The sequence below is a fragment of the Gavia stellata genome, chromosome 11, assembly GCF_030936135.1.
Source record: "Gavia stellata isolate bGavSte3 chromosome 11, bGavSte3.hap2, whole genome shotgun sequence".
NCBI classification, from domain to species: Eukaryota; Metazoa; Chordata; class Aves; order Gaviiformes; family Gaviidae; genus Gavia; species Gavia stellata.
Genome location: NC_082604.1, coordinates 16740744 through 16757847, shown reverse-complemented (window position 1 = coordinate 16757847; position 17104 = coordinate 16740744). Strand labels below are relative to the sequence as shown.

The following is a 17104-nucleotide window of genomic DNA, read 5'->3' as shown; positions in this document are numbered from 1 at the left end:
GGTTTCCTATATATGTAGTAGTATGAGCATGCACACATTCACTGGACATTACCCAACTGACTGAGCAGACCATGGTCTCAGTTTTCTGACTACATGAACATCAATTGGTTTGCTCTAGTATAACCCAGTGCCAGAGACATCGGAAACCAAAATATCCCTCAATACCACAGAAATTGTACTGTTCCTTCTACCATTGCCTTGCTATGTGATGCTTTACGGCCGTGCTTCCACCACTAAAAAAACCTATGGAACATTTTCTGTTGAGTCACACCCAGTCCACCTCCAAGCAAAACTGCCAGCGCAGAGTTGTCCCACAGCTCTCATGAAGTCCTTGGTCATGCCTGGATGGCACAAGATGCCCTGAAGAGAGGAAGACACAGTGCATGGCACGATACCAGGGCTATAAAGCACTACTGAAGCACCGTGAATGCTGGACAGACTGCCCAGTAATCCACCCGGATGGTTTCTGGTACCCAACCTAGCTCTGAAAAAACATGTATTTCTGCACAGCCTAAGATGTTTTCTCAGTGGCCAGACAGCTCACTAAGCTACTGTCTCTGTTACTGGTTTCTCCTAGTTGTCACTATGAGTGGCACCTACTGGAGTTGGACACTGAGTTAAATGGACCCACAAGGGCCATCCTTACGTTCATCTCGGCAACAGTAAGGTGACACACCGGGTGCCCAACACCTCAGAAAGCAGGGCTTTAAATTGTCTGAAAATCCATGCCTGATTTTGTTACTGCAAATGGTTTTCTTGCAAGACCTGGCTGTTCAGCTCATGGGGGCATCCGCACATTACAAGTGCTTCTTTCCAGAGCACTGCTGCAATCCTGAGCTTCTCAGGAGCTGTTTCCAATTCTCCACCTGCCATCTTGTGACGCCAACACCGTAAACAGCCCTAGCTCCTTGGGTGGCTGAAAAAGAGATATCTGTGGAGCCCTGAGCAACTGCACTTGACATATGGTATTAAGATGTGCAAGGGAAGATGGCTGGCAGAGTACGACTCTCCTGTGGTTCTTTTGCCTGCTCCCATTATCCTCAATGAAGATTGCTAGGGACATAAATGCTGAGGAGCCAGAAAAGAAGTAAAATGGGAAGACAGAGAGGGAGAAGCAAGCCCTGCCTACACAGCACACAGCTTTCAAAGCAAACTGATTTGCTCAGACAGGAGATACTACACAAACAAGTTGTGCTGCTGCTCATGCACCAGTTCCCTGAATAATCACAGTGATACAAAAGAAAGCTTGTGATTAAGGCAAAGAATTAGGATCAGGAAGAACAGAAGGCCTAATCCAGTCTCCACGCATAACCTCGGGCATGTCACATCACTCCTCTATGCTCAGTTTCCTTAACTATGTGATGAAGTTTCCCAGCATGAGTGGAAAATTATCTATGATGGTGGGAGAGCCCAGGAGCAACTCACAGGTAACTCATAACAGATTCTTTTCGGGGCCCACACCATTGGCCTCTGCAGCTCCAGCTAAGTTAATTCCTCCCACTGCCAATGATCCAGACAACCCAGACACCAGCACATCCCTGAAAGCCAATCATGGGATGTAGCTTTAGGCAAAAGAATTGCATTTTAACAGCTCTGTATCTACCAGACATGTGAGAGCCACAGGCTGGCTCCTGCATTATGCTGACAGCATTTGTGCAGTGCTCCCATTAGGGATTGAAGTGACACAGCACCTCACTGACCTGGCCTCCCATCAAAAGGTGGTGTTCAGCATGAGGTCTCACTCCTCCTCCTCCTCCTAGTTCAACTCTGGCAGTTATTACCAGACTACCCTGCTTCTGATTTCATCTCAAGTACTTCTAGAGTCCTTCCCTTTGCTCCATTCCCTTCCTGCTCACCATGGTGTATGGTCGGATTCCCCAGCATCCACAGGGAAATTCTGCTAGAGGCAGTAAATGCAAATCATAAACCAGGTGACAGGGTTTAAACTGGAAACAATCTCGAGTGCAATAGGACCATGAGCATCATGACAGGGTTGGCCAAGCTGCAGTGTGCTCTTAGAGGTGCTTTATATTTTTTTTCTCACTAAACAAAAGCACATAGATGTGACTCCTGCAGAGATCCTCAACTTTCTCCAGTGGGAGAGACCATGTCTGCCTTTGGGTTCAATGCCTCCAGACTGCTTGCTGGGGCAGAGCACTGCATTGCACTCGAGGACTGGGAAAACAGGGAGGAAGGGAAGTCCCTAAACAAGGTCTCCAGTTTTTTTCCATGCAAAGCCAGAAAAAGGTCACATCAGTTCCCAGACAGGTCTACAAGTTGAGAAGCATTGAACAGCAGTGGCTTTTTAGATGTCTTCCTATGATACCAGCTGTCTACAGGACATCCATAGACATCCCCTGTGGACAAGATCGTGCTGAGCCTCTGTGCAGATGCAGATTGGCAGGCAGGAGCTAAGAAAGACACAGAGCATCACCCAAGAGAGCACAGCCAATGCTGTTCAGCTACAACTCCCAGAGCACACCAGGAGAGGTAAGGAGGAAAACGAAGGGGTTTGCTCAGCCAAAGTGCCCACAGCAGCAGTAAGAGGTGTAAGAAGATGGGAGTTGCTTTGGACAAGCCAGCAGAACAGCTGTGAGCCTTTTTTCTCTAAGAACTAGGAAGGCAACAGCCAACATTATGGATCCCAACTGGAGTGGGCTGGTTGCACACCTGCACAGCACCCTTCTCCTCAGCTGGCTAGATCCCTGTTAAAGGTCCTTCCTCCAGCCAGCCTGCTCTGCCCTACTGGAAAGCAAGGGCCTCTGCAGCCATCTACCTGACATGGGAACAGGCACACTGCAGAAGAGAGGGGGCTACAGGAAATAGTTAGTATCCCCCACTTGCAGATGGTGGCAGTTTTCCTGGCATTGAGTACCGTCCAAAACTCAAAACCCATTAGCTGCCCCAGCTCTGCCAACAGTAGTTATCCAGTGTTGGGAGGAAGGGGGGAACCTCTTTCCAGTGCACCTGAACCAACATAGGGCAATATGGGACAATGTGGCGACTCCTCAACCCACCAGGAGTGGGAACCAGTCACTTTAAAAGTCACATGATGCCTGGCACAAGTGCACAGGCTTCAAACACTGCAGCAGGGATCTGCCTTTCTTGACCTCTGCTTACTTTGGAGAGATTCCTGCTGGGGGAAGCAATAGCCCAGCACGGCCACTGCACTTGTGGGAATGTCAGAATCTTGCTCTTCATCTCAATTTGCACGTGCCTGGAAAGTTGGACATTATCTTTCTCAGTGCCTCCTCACCTAACAGCCTTGTTCAAAATCCCCAAGGTTCTATTCTCCTCTCTTCTATTTCACGCTTATGATGATTTTAATGGTGAAAAAGTCTATGCAGGAGATTTGTGCAGATTTATATCTCAGAGGCTTTAGAGAAAAGCAGACAATCTTTGTCCAGCTGCAGTTACTTCCTCTGCAGTGCTCCAGACAGCATCTGGGAGTCCATAACATGTGCATGTGTGCATGCAACTCCAAGTGCTATTATCAATAATGCATTTGATGAGCAGCTTTCAGAGGAGCTGACCAAGGAAGATTCTTATAAAGAGAAGTCAATCCTTTGGTCTTCTCAGGAGGAAAGTGGTGAGGAGATAGGAAGACATACCATCTTCGTGCCATGTCTTATTTGTGTCAAGAGGGTGTTCACATTACAGAAAGCTTTTAGAATGGGGCTGGTGCCTAGGTATGTATTTGGGGGATTTGAGAGCACATTGTGAATATTAAAATACTTTCAACTTTCTGGGATTCAGCTAACTTACAAAAAAGAGCTGCGTGAAAGGTTACCATTGCTCCCAAAGTACAGTTCCTCTGCACCCCAGATGACATTGGTATGTCAGAGGTGGCAGGACACTCTCATAGTCTCTTTACTGCCTTCTTGAAGGCTGAGATGTCAAATCACAGTGACTGACTTGTGTGCATGCGAGGGATTGATTGATTTCAGAGAGGGACAATTAATTTAATTTCATTTAAAAGTTTCAGGGCTTGTCAGGCTTTTCCACAGAAGAGTAGCCACCTCCACAAACCAAAGGATGCAATCTGTAGTGCATCAGCAGGGAAGAAGGTCCCCTTTTTAATCAAGCAAATGCTGTAGGGGAGGCCACAGGCATAAGTCTAAGCAGCATCCACCCACTGAGATGAATCTTTTGGTCTGGGTATGTTGTCCGAAACACACTGATGTTAAGATTAATAAAAAGTGGTTAAGGAAAAGGAAAAAGGATGACAGCAACAAGGTAAGTAGCAGAAGCCATTGGAAGGTGTAACTAAAGAACAGCAAAACTGCAAGCAAGTGGAATTAGTCACAAAAGATTAAGCATGTAACCTAATTGCAGGCAGAAAGGCAATTATACATCGTAAAGGGACTAATGGGTACCACTCCAACCATGATTACTTGGTTTTCTACTCCTATGAGAAGTGTACAGACAACTGCTGCTGCTGCAGCAAAGGAACTTTCATTTAAGCTTGAAAAATAAGGTCCAGGCCACAAGTCCAAACTCTGCTTTAAACCATCCCGTCGCAGAACAGGGACACATAAGCACACACCACGAGCGAGTGTTCAGGGCAGGGCATGGTGGCTGCTGCGAGGCAGGGCCCTGAGCCCCTGGGCCAGGGACTGCCCCCCCACCCCTCCTGGCCGTGGACCCCAAGCACCGAGTGAGCTTTGTGCGCGCATTTGAGCTCAAGTTGTGGTTAACGTGTAAAGCGACCCACTCTGCAGAGGGTCTAGGCCGTTGGCTAAACTGACTTGCTCTGCAGAGGGTTTTGGATGTTCGTTAAACCAACCTGCGCTGCAGAGCATCTGGGTTAAAATGAAGTTTTGATTGTAACAAGGATGATATCTTGTCATCATTCTGCCCAGGATCCCTAAAGAACCTGCCTGTCCCCATGGTGCGAGGTGGCAGCACCTCAAAACTCTGTGGGCCCCATCCTAGAGCCTCCTGCACCATTCCAGGGAAAAAAAATAACAAGAAAAGACAGGTTTACAGCAGAATATTTTTAAAAAGCTATTTTAAGTCCAGATTCTACCCCGTTTAGTCATTCAAAATTTACAAGCTGGATAATACAATTAGATACCCCAGTAATAAACAACTAGCAGACCTGAAAAACTCAGCCATTTCCCCTCGGAGCTTATGTTTCCAGCCTTCCATGAGGGTCAGGCATATTTTTAAAACAAACTCAGCCCCTGTGTCAGCGGACGCAGTGGGTGGGGAAGGATGGGCTCTGCCTTTGATGCACACTGCTTTTTGGCTGCCCTCTAACCCACCGTCACAAGGCCAGAATCGGGCTCGGCCTCAGCCAGCACATGCAGGACCTTGCAGGGCCTCTTCGGCGGACCTCGTAGCACAAGGCCAGGCGCAAGGACCAGGCATGGTTCGGGAGGGCCTGGAGCGGGTCCAAAGCTGTGTCCTGCCTGCCTGCTCTGCTGCCAGGCTGCCTTGGGGCAGTGCTGCTGGCCAGGTGCCACCCCGCTCCTCCCTGCTCGCACACAGACTGCAGGCTCCTTGGCAGAAGCACGCCGGCCATCCCACGCGCTCCGCAGAGCTGAGCGCACTGTCAGCATGCAACACATCACAGCAGTGACTGGCTGCCAGTAGTACGAACAGATCCCTTCCACCCCACTCGCAGCTTCACAGATGAATTCACGGCGAGAGAAGTTGTGTAGATTTGGAGTTTTCCTTGCAGTAAGGAGTGTCTCTTTCAGAAAAGATGCCAGAAGAGGCAACTGAAAGTGGCTGGTAATCCCCAGGGCCGGCGTCCCTGCGGCAGGGGAAACCGGGGAGCACAGATGCAGCGAAGTGCCAAGGGGCAATTTCAGTGCTTTGCTGAGCTAGATCTTGTATAAGCACATTGCAGCTCCACAGCCAAGTTCATAATTCCTGCCAAGCACCTTTACTCCACCAATTTCAGGAGGCTCTTGTGAGACATGGTGCCGTGTAACTACAGGTGCCAGAAACCAGCGCTGTATCTCGGGACTCACAGGAACTAAAAGCTATGGGACCTGAACTCAGCTCCTGTGATTCAGAAACTTCAAGAAAATTATTTTTGCTTTGCAAGTGCTTGGTCAGGACGGTACCCTTCCACAGCAAAGCAGGGATGGTTTAGGCTCCCATCCAGGCCTCTCCCCACTGATTCAGCCAGTCTGGCTTGAAATATCCCAGATATTTTGAACCTCTCTCCCTTTCCCCTGGAAAACTGCATTACAATTCAACAATGTTCCCCATTTTAAAAGTTTTCTATCACTTAGCTCCCAGTTATAATTACATGCACACAGTCTGTAAGGTTTTTTTTCTTGGGTTTCTTAGCCTATGACTGTCATATCTCCTGCTTTCGCCTCCAGAACTATTAGTCACTGTTTGGCAAAGGCACACCATTCACTAGTTTTATCCATTCTATATTTGAGTTTGGTGTTATCAGAAAGGAAATCCAAATCACTTCATTAACACACACCTGACCTCAGCCAAACATGTCCTCGCTCAAAACTTTCCTCGTTTCTTTTCATATCAAACAGTCCTGGACCCAGGAAGGAAAATATTTGTCCTCCCTCCACCACAAAATAAAATATTAATAATAGTCCCACTGTCACCTTTGACATCCTGGAGTTTTGTCCAGGTTTCACTTATGGAAAACAGACAATGGCACTATTTATGGACAAAACAGACACTGGATAAATGGCATTAAAACCAAGCAAAGCAGGCTGGAGAGTTTGAGGAAAAGCAAAATATTAGCCCAGGGAGAAGAGAGAGGAGCTCAGTTACTGGCCACTCCTGCACCCCCAGCCAGCAGGGTACAAAGGGAAGGCAATGAAAGGGACTTCTGCTGTGACTGCCTCTCCAGAGCGATATCATGACAGTCAGCTTTTGGTTCTTGTTCGCTGGGATGAGCGCTCCATTCGCATGTCATTTCTGCTAACTAGGGGCTTCCCTGCACACTGTCCCATCCTCAGTCTAGACATTTCCTAGAGTTTCCTCCCAAAATCCAACTCAAACATTGTATTGCCATCAACCGTTCTGCTTTAACCTCATCATTTCCCCTACAGTGGTTAATTGATTACACACAATGCACAGAGGAAAAATAGGCAAGCTCCATGCAATGCTACTGCTGCTTAGTACCTGCTCCAAAGACTTCACCTACCTGCTTATCTAAGGTTAGATTTGGCCTCAAAGAAATCAGCAGAAGGAATGCTGTGCAGAAGATGGCAGCTACGATGTTTAATCCGTGTGATTTCTACTCTTGCCTTCCTTGCAATTTAGAGCAACCCCTCCCCACCGGTGTTTTACCCTCCTCCCTCTTCCATACTTCAAGGAAATCATGTGGGATCAAAATGCTCAACCGAAATCTAAACATTTTGTTCTGATTTTATTAGGAACAGTAAAGCAATATAAAACACACTGAAGTTCTTTCAAAGTGGGAATCTGTAATGTTTCTTTGGGGATGTGTCAAAATGAGATGAGTCAGCACCACTGGAGCATTTTTCCCCAATTTTCTTCCAAAATGAAATTTCAGCAAAAGACCATAATGCATCCCAACACTGACAGACCACTGCTTACAAAGGGGAATGTCCCATCCCTGCTCCTCCAGCTGGCATTAGGTGGAACATAGCACATTCCTAAATATCCTATGCAATCAAGGCTGAGAAGACAGTTCTTACTGAAGCATACTTATTCTTTATGATTTGCACTGCTATCATAAGACAAAGAACAACCAGCCAGGAAAACAGGATTAGGTTCTGTTGTTATTGATTTTGTCCTCTGAACTGTCTCTTGCCTGAATAGGTGAAAGCTAAGTCTGACCTAACTCATTCCAGATGTTGATACAAAGTGCAGAGCAGCACCATCCCTGCAGAAGCTCCGCTGTGGTGCTGTGCTAGGAAAATTCAGGGAATACAGGTCACTCAACAGCATGCTAGATGGGAAACCTGCCCAAAAAAAGCCACTGTATTGCACTGTCCCAGCTCTCCTTGTCAGATCAGGTGGTCCTGCCAAGTGAGGTCATACCCATTTCTCGCTCTTACAGCATCCTAAATAACCCCTGAGCTGGTGTGGACCAGCACTGGTCCAGCCCAATTTGTACCAGTCACACACGGGACAGGGGAGCTCGCTCTGCTGGGGTGAAAGGAAAGCTGGACCGTTGAAGAGCTCCTGAGAGCCAAGCAGAGCAACATGGGCGGCAGCACCTCACCAAGGGAAAAGAGACTACTTTGCTATTGATAGCTGTGTTTATAAGTTTCCATGCTACACGGGTGGCATGCCAGGGTGCCCACCAGGAGCTGTATTTTAGCAACATTTGATGCAAGGCAGGAATCTGCTCCCAGGGGCTGGCTGTCCTCAGCACAGCTTCTTCCCTGAGCATCCATTTTGTTCCCTCCATATTTATGAATAAGCCAGGGGACAGGAGGAGTTTTACATCTCCCAGTTAATGTCTTCATTCAGTGAGCCCCTTTAAACAGCCAGTGAAGAAGATCAGATACTCTGGAGGGAAATTAAAAACACATTACATTGGGCTCCTGCTGTGCTTTGCCTTTGGAGACATTTCTCCCTCTCCACTGACCTGGCTCCCTAATGAGGCATGTAAACTAGGGAATACTCCCTGCTAGTGTGCTTGCTTGCAAAGTTTGCAAAAGGGAGATGTCCAGGATACCTGCCTGGCCTATCTGTACTTCTGACCGAATCAACTAGCACCACTGAAGGTCAAATAGGAATTAAAGAAATGGCATTGGCAGGAGCAGGTTTAACACCCCAAGCCTATTAGGGGAGAGAATACAGCATTATTGATTCCAGCCCCTGACCTTGAAATGATGTAAGTAAGAGTGCAGCAACCCTAGAGGAGTTGTAGCAAAACAGTTATAGCATTGCAAGCAGATTAAAAAATATAGTTAATATACATACTTCCCCAGATGCTTGTTTATTATTATGCAAGACATGTTTATTATGCGAAATGATAGAGCAGAAAAAAGCAGAGAAAAAGAAAATGCAAAGACACACTGAGCTCTTAACGTGACTTGGGTTTTTTCAATGCTGTTCAGGTTTTTTTTATTGTGCATAATCATTCCCTTATTAGCAGGAATCTTTGAACTGATTCAAGCTCTAATTTCAGCATTTCAAACTCACAGGTTTATACTGTAAAACCATACTAGCTCTCATAAGCGACCCATTTTTTCCTCTGTATTCTATATCTCTGCTAGGATTTTCTCAGTCTTTCCAATAAATTATGTATCACGATTTGCTATTTCAAAAAATAATTAGAACTCTGAGTTAAACAACAAGGAATATCTGAGAGCAGTACATTTTAGAAGACAAGTGTTATGCACTTGGGGCAAAACCAATCCCAGCTGTAACACCACTGAATTATACATATCATATGGAGAGCTGCAATTTCAGTGTACTTGGAGTGATTGGGTGGGCCTGTGGAAGCTCTACAGCCCCATGATGAGCATCTGCTCCAGGAGAGCCAGGTTTGCCTCTCGGGCAAAACACTTCACCAGCACTCTCTTCCCCATGCCCCCATGAGTTCTTGCAGCAGGGGTAGTGGAGAGAAAGCTGAGCGTCAAGGAGAGAAACTTCACAGAGAAAGGTTATACAGGAGGAGGAATTAATTTGGTGCTGGAACTATTAACTCCAGAGACAGGAGAGCATGTTCTGTGTCTTCTCCCGTTATGATTAGGCTGTAAACTCACTGGAGCAGGATGTACCTCTTTATTTTGTGTTTCCCTCTCCTCTTCAGCTTCCCAAGCACTAAGACAGTATAAATAATACCCACTACCCTTCATTCATTCTGTATATTTTTACTTTGGCATAAAATGCTAACACTGGATCCTCAGGAGAGTCATGTCACTCCCCAGAACAGGTGCTGATAAAGACCTTTGTGCACCATCAGGGAATTTACAGCTGCTCTACATTACAAGAAATCAAACGGGAACACACCAATGACTCTGCAAGCTTGCTATGAAGACAGCGTTTTGCATCCTACTGTCTGCAAAGCCATGTGCCTCAGACCAAGACCTGATTTTCTTGCCTACTAAGCACCTAATTCCCCAGCAGACCTCAGAGGTAGCAATAAGCTAGTCTGGAAAAGAAAATAATCAGGTATCAATTGTAAGTAAACAATGCACAAGTCACAAACAGCTGCTTCCCAAGCAAAGAGGCTTTGGCATCTAACACGTTTAGGCCTCTAAAGCAGGCTAGAGATCCATGGTTGGCTTCAACCCAGCCCCACACTGTCCCTACCCATTCCTAACGGAACAGAGGAGATGAGGAAACTAATTGCTAAAGGTATCATTGTGGCCAAGCACATAGGAGGGTATGGCATGTTTCTGTAAAGAGCCATCTCATCAAGTTTGGCTTTAGAGAACCCCACTCAGCCCTGCTTTTGTGCTGATTGGCAGTAGGAAGACTTTTTCCAAAGGCTGGTTATTCTAAACCCATTCATTCAAGAGCCCATTGGCCCAAACTCAGAAGGAGCTGGCACAAGCCATCTCTGAGACCAAGCTGATAATAGCCTCTGGTTTGATCCAGGGCAGAGGATGTCAGCCAAGGTCTCAGCTGACACACCGAGATTAAATATCACCAGAAAAACCACCACCAAACAAAAACTAAACAAACCCACAGTGATGATGTGTTCCATTACAGCCACAATCTGGGCTCAAGAGGAGAAAAAAAAAAAAACAAATAAACCCCCATTTCCCTGGACAGTTGCATTTTATCTGAACGCAGTTCTGGGCTTGAAAGTGTTATAGAAAGTCCTAGCAGGGCTAGGCCTGTGACAGACAGCAGCGGAGGCAGCCAAGCAGCAGAAAAAGTTCATTTATCAATGGATCTGCATGAGTGAACCACTTCTATGGGGAATGGTGACCCGTTTCTTTTAGAAATCCCTCAGAAAAGGCTAGTGAAAAAAACAGGTACATGCACAACACCAAAGGAAACTGGCCTGAGACAGAGCAAAGCTGCAGTTTAGGGTCTGCTAAGCAAAGGAACAGGGACGACGTGTCCTTGGGTGTAGGCGGCAATCAGGTCCAGGCGGCATGGCCAGGGGCCCTGCTCGCCCCAGAGAGGAACAGAATGTCAAGTCCTGCCAAAGCAATTCTCCAGCACAGCCTTCGAGACTGACACAGCCATGCCAAATGTTGGTTTGGAGTGGGATCCCAGCCCCACAAAGAAAACTGCAGCATCCAAAAGAGACTGCTTGAACAGGCTGAGCTCTTCTCAGCCACATCCAGTTCTCTTATAGCATCAAAGACAAGGGATGAGACCAGGGTGCTATGAGTGGCTTGACCCACACTCCCTGCTCCTAACAGGCTTTATCTACAAATTTTCTTTTTTCTTGCCTTGGGGTCTGCTCCAAAGCACAGTGAATTCATTGATTTACTGCTATAGGACAGAGAGAGAGCCACTAGTCAATACAAGAAGAAAATTGGGTCCAGCAACATCCAACTCCCTGGATTAGAGATGGGCCAGTAGCATCCACTTACTGCAAGCCAAAACCTTGCATCTTGGTGATGAAATGAACAGTTTAACTCTGATTAGTTCAGACAGAGCAGAATGCCATCAAGCCATGGCATGTAATGAGGTCCACTTCATTAACCACTGGCCATCATGGTGCATCCTTAGCCTTTCCCTGATTAACCTTCCTATTTAAGATAGGCACACACTTGCTGGGAATAAGCAGGCCCCATTAAACCACCCTCATTTGAATACAAGTATGATCTGGTGCCTTTCAGGAAACTTCATATGACTAGCAGATGTGTTTCCTGGACACATGGTCTTCCTGCTGCCCACCATCTCTTGGTATGTCCCTCCCACCCTTTGCATTGTCTTACTACTGCTAGCAAGAGATCTTTTTCCTCTACATTGTCTCTAATTTCTCAGCTGTCAAATGTCATGTTTCCAGCTCTCCATTTCTTTTGCCTAAGCCCCACACCTTTCCCTCCCTTGCACTATTTGTTCAGAAAATGCTACCCCTCATTGCTCCAAAAAGACCCACCCAGGCTGGATGTGGCTGTGACACACGCTGCTTTCCTGCAGTCCTCATTTACGGGGCACTGGCAGTACGAGGAGCCTCAGCACCGGCCCAGGACCCCTTTATGCCCAGCACTGCACAAATACAGGGCAAAACGTCAGTCCTGACCCCCCCGACTACGCGCCTAAATGGAAGGACGCACAATAATGCAGTACCACACCATGCTTGGTATTACCTTTAGGACTCTGATAGCTTTACAAAAACAGGAGGTTTTCATTGTTAGTAAACCAATGTAATTTATTTAGAAGCAGTCATTTATGTTTACTGGGCTATGAAAGAACAGGAAGCGTCTGGCATCCACAGAGATCCAGATTGATCTCTCTGTCTCTTCTTGACAAGCAGCCAGTTTTGAGACCAATCTCGCCAGGCATACTAACACATCCACTTGCTGTTTTCTGCCCTGAGCCACTGGGGAGACAGAGCTTTGTTACCTCCCAAAGGAAAGGGGGAAATCCCAACCATGCAAGTGCTTTAAAACTGACCAGGAATGAAGACGGATGGCAAGAGTTAAGAAACCTTGCATAGGAGCAACTCGGACTGTTGTCCTTTCAGTGGTCCCATCTCCAATCTCACGTATGCTTTTAAAGCAAATTAAATGCCTAGACAAGAGCAGAATCACTGCACTGTAAATCTACACAAAGGCAGATGAGATTAGAATCTCAGCTATACACTTTAAAGATATCATAACTACAGAAATGAGAAGTGTTATTATTAACTATCACTTTTTACTATGTAGAACTAGAGCAAAGTTATTTGAAGCATAAAAATTCTGGCAAAGGGCTGCCATATTTAATAAATCACTGAATCAATTATTCACTGTGAAAATCAATTACTTACTTCAAATGAGACTCTTATGAATAACCTCATGCCCTTTCATGCCATCTAAGAAAGTTATAGGGGAATTAGTCAGTAAAAATACCTCACTTATCTTTTATGTGCATTAAAAAGACCACACAAATACAGGGAAATTCTGCTCTGCTGAAGCACTCCACCAACAGAATAGTCTAGAACCATTTTAATGAAGTCAGTGTATTGCTGTGGATTTACACTGCAGTCAAAAGTGTATGACCCATTGGAGCACCACCTATGATCAGTTATCCAGGCACAATTCAGAAGCAATTCCATTCAGTCCATGCCATTTCACAAATGTGAAACCAGAGTATAACCAGCCAACCACATAACCTCCTCTACAACGTGACCTACATTAAGTAACTACTCAAAGGAACACAAAGTGTATCTTCACAGGTCAGGAAATATTGCCATGAATCTCCGTGGAGACACTTTAAAGTGAACATTGCAGCAGCTTCCACCATTCCTGCTTTTAAAGGTTTGCTGATACGTGACCATTTTCAGAAAAAGCTGCAAGTCCCAATGCAGTCTCCTCCCTCCTGCCTACAAAACCAAACCACTCCAGGACCCCAACAGTGCAAAGTACTTACTGAGCTGTAGAGATATCCCTCAGCGTTCATGGCAACGTACAGACCTGCCTTCACCCCTTGAATTGCCACCACGCGAAGACCCACAGGAATTAGATTGAAAAGGGCTGCGGAAGGAAAAGAAAAGCAAAGGTTATGGAGATATCACCCTGGGTGGCTGCTGCTGCTTTCTGCTCCAGGGCCAGCCCACCCCACACCTGACTCTTAACAAAACATACTGAACCAGAATCAAAAGTCCTGCTTCCAGCTACAGGAAAGGTCTGCAGCCATGGGGCCAATGTTGAAAGCAAATTTTTAAAAGTACTGAATTTGGCTGCCTCCCAGAAGCATTAACACACCCATCAGTCTGTATGATCACTGCCTTTGCAATGCCGAGGGCTCATACGTGCACTCAAGCTAGTGCATCTCAACAGCTTTCTCTGGGCCAGCTGAGCTGTGGTAACCGCTCATGTACATGTCTTTGTCCATGGCAAATGCAACAGCACAACTTAGTTTAGTTCCCCTGAAACAGATTTGAGCCTAGTCACACTTTCTTTCATTTGCCATACACTAAAAGAGTATATGGAGCACAACCACAGCCAGAAGGATGCAAATTAACTTGACTGTGTGTCTGCCCCTGTGATCCCTGCTGTCAAAGGAATGAAGAAACTCAGGAAGAGATACTTCTCCACTCCAGGACCAGAGCACTGCTCTTCATTCAGAAGCAGCACTAGATAGGATGGAAGAGGACAAGATCTTTCAATACTCAGTTTTACTGCAATCTTACTGATTAAAGCATTGCAACCACTTCCTCCCCATTACTTGTTACTTGATTGCAAGTAGACCCTGTATCTCATTGAAAGACCTTTCCCATGAGCACACACATTAACATACAGTCAGGCTTCTGCTACATTTCTAACAGAACAGGCCCAAAGAGAAGAGGACTGTCACCATTGATAGACTGAGCACTGAGGCATTATGATGGCTTTGTTTCCACTGAGATTTATAGGACAAAAGTATCCATATGTTGTAGGACCCCTTGTGCTTCAGCTTACAAAGAGCTAACTAGACCCTGTCCCAGGGAGCTCAGGCTATGGAAAGATGGGCACAGGGTTGGGCAGAAATGTGAGCACAAACAGAACGGAAATACTTCCCACAAGGTCTCTTCCTGCACAACTGCCCTGAAAGAAGAATATTTTTTTCTGGCTCCCTAGTCATGAGGTCAGACTGCCCCTTCCACATTCATGAAGTATTTCTTTTTGGCTTTTTAACACACTTATTTGCAAAAGCCTGCTTAAAACTTCAAGAGCTTTGGGGTGTTCAAATTATCCCAGGGGAGAACTGTTAATGGGCAGAGTGCAGAGGAAAGACTGAGTGCAGAGCAGGCAGTGAAGCATTCCTATTTTCCAGCTGACTATTAAGGACTTCATCCTCTAGCTGATTCATTTTGTAGATCATTTATGAAGTTTTATGCCTGACACATCACATTGGAGCAAGTACAGCACAAAGGGGTCTTCACATAATGATTGTAGGAGAAACAGTCCTCCTCCTCACTGTGCCATCTCCCAGCCTCTCCTTCCCTGGGAGATGGACCACTGCTGATTTAACATTAGCCCTGAAGGATAAAGCAGGTTTTGCTGAAATTGCCTATTCAAAATGCTATAGCTCCTCAGGCCAGGCTAGTATTAATCCTGGTATGACAGAAGGGAATAGAGTCCAGCTCAACATCACCCCCCCACCCCAAGGAGGCTGGTTAGATGTGCATGTGCCAGGTAATGCATGGATTTAACTCAACCACAAGATGCTTCCCAAGAACCTCGCTCATGTACAACCTGTGAATTATTGCAGAGAGGACAAGACAGAAGTGTGTTTCAATTCCTTTTCAAAGGAAAAAAAACCACATTTATAGCCAACATGGAGAGAAGGGGGGGAAGAAAAGCACTGAAGCTGTGGCTTGATTCTTTCCTTGCAGCCAGTCCCAGGAGCCACAAAATTTCTAAAAGAAAAAAGCAGAGCCCAAAGGGTATGTGAAATGTCATGGGAAACTGCTTACGTTCAACCTGAACTCTTGGTGGATTTGATTAAAGGTCAGAGGTGGATACCTTTTCAGAAGTAAGACTTGAAAAAAGCAGAGGAGACAGAAAGCCACTTTGTTCAAGATATTTAACAGGTGCCCTGGCTGAGGTGCTTTCAGGGTTGTCTCCACAAAGTGATTTATGAATCCTATTGGCAAATGAATGCCCTTTTTTCTCAATTTCCAAGGAAGACTGGATAACTCCCCTCTCTGAGTTGTCTAAAAGGGAGGCACCCCAAGTCTGGTGAAAAGAAACCTATCTCCAGCCCCTTTTCATGCCTTTAAGCACCATATTCAGTAAAACATCAAAGTGTGTGCTGAAGTCTCACCAAAGCCAGTGTCTATATTTATGTGATCTCATGGGAGGACATCAACAGATGTATACAGCAAATGAAGTCCAGCCTGGGTACTGGTCTGTGAACAACTGGACTCAAGGACGGTGTTACTCTGATACTGTCTTCAGATGAGACAAATGCCCCAGTGTAGCTACTCAGCATTAAAGAGCTGCGTTATAGTGCAGTTCTAGTGTTGAAAAGCTCACTAACCAAGGCAAGCTTATATTTCTACCACCTTCTCACTACCATGAAGGTCTAAAACCCTCTGCAATTAACAAGTCTATTTATAAGCAATTCCCCTTCCCTAATTTTTCCCCCCACTGAAATATGGAGCATATTACTGCTAATAATGAAACAAAATGGGCATCATCATTCATTCCCTACAGTCAATTTGTCTTGCATAGAAAACACGTGACAGACCATTCAAAGCATTCATTAGGCAGCAAGGTGATAATACCCAGAATTAGTGGGTCAGAAGTTCCACTTGGAAGCACCCACATGCCTCCAAATCTCTCTTTCCACCTATATGTGCTAAGGGAGCACAGGAACAATCCTGTTGTGCTCTGTGTTACAGTAGCAAGACTGCTGTGAGTTCCCAAACTTCCTGGAACCCTGTTGCAGAACCCTGTTGTTACCCTGTGGTAACAACACCCACAATCATGGCTTTTAGGCATGGCAGAGCATCTCCTGCAACACACTGTAGAGCAGGGAGCAAGCAGGCAGGCAAGCAGGAGGACACGCATCTGACACAGGTAACTGACAGCCAAAGAAGTTTTAGGAAGCAAATGTCTTCCTCTATTAAAAACATGGTTTGGGTCAATCAAAACTGTGTAAATTCTCAGAGCTGTTGCTGCACTCAAATCTAGAAATATCTTTGAAGATGTTCAAGCCTTTTGTTATCATGCTTCCAAATGAATATTTTATCTTGTTTTGGGACAGATTTCAAAGCTTATAAGCTTTATTGTAAAAATGTAAAAATGGGGGGGAAACCCCCTCAACCAACCTCAAAAGCAAGACATCTCATTTTTTGTCAGGAAAAAAATCCTGGTTAATGTGAAACAGCAGATTTAGAGATGAGGAAGAGGACTAGCTGTGGTAGACTAGGACTGGCCACGGGGTGTGCTGATGTGAAAAAGAAAGTTTAACAAATGCTTTTAAAACTCTTTCTCCACTGCAAATGGTAAGTTTTCTATGCCATCTGCAACTGCATGGAATGGGCATGTTCTTTCACTTAATGGGCAGAAGAGAAAAAAATAAGACATTC

At 45.7% G+C, this 17104-nt stretch overlaps 1 protein-coding gene across 3 annotated transcripts in view; it reads right to left on the bottom strand.

Moving 5' to 3' along the window:
- The window catches only part of FGF12 (fibroblast growth factor 12), a 145383-nt gene that overhangs the window by 59730 nt on the left and 68549 nt on the right, over window positions 1–17104 (bottom strand). For all 3 annotated transcript variants that reach the window (XM_059822623.1, XM_059822624.1, XM_059822622.1), the window contains one exon: window positions 13456–13559. In XM_059822623.1, coding sequence (XP_059678606.1) covers window positions 13456–13559 — 104 coding nt within the window. The remainder of the gene's footprint in view (window positions 1–13455; window positions 13560–17104) is intronic.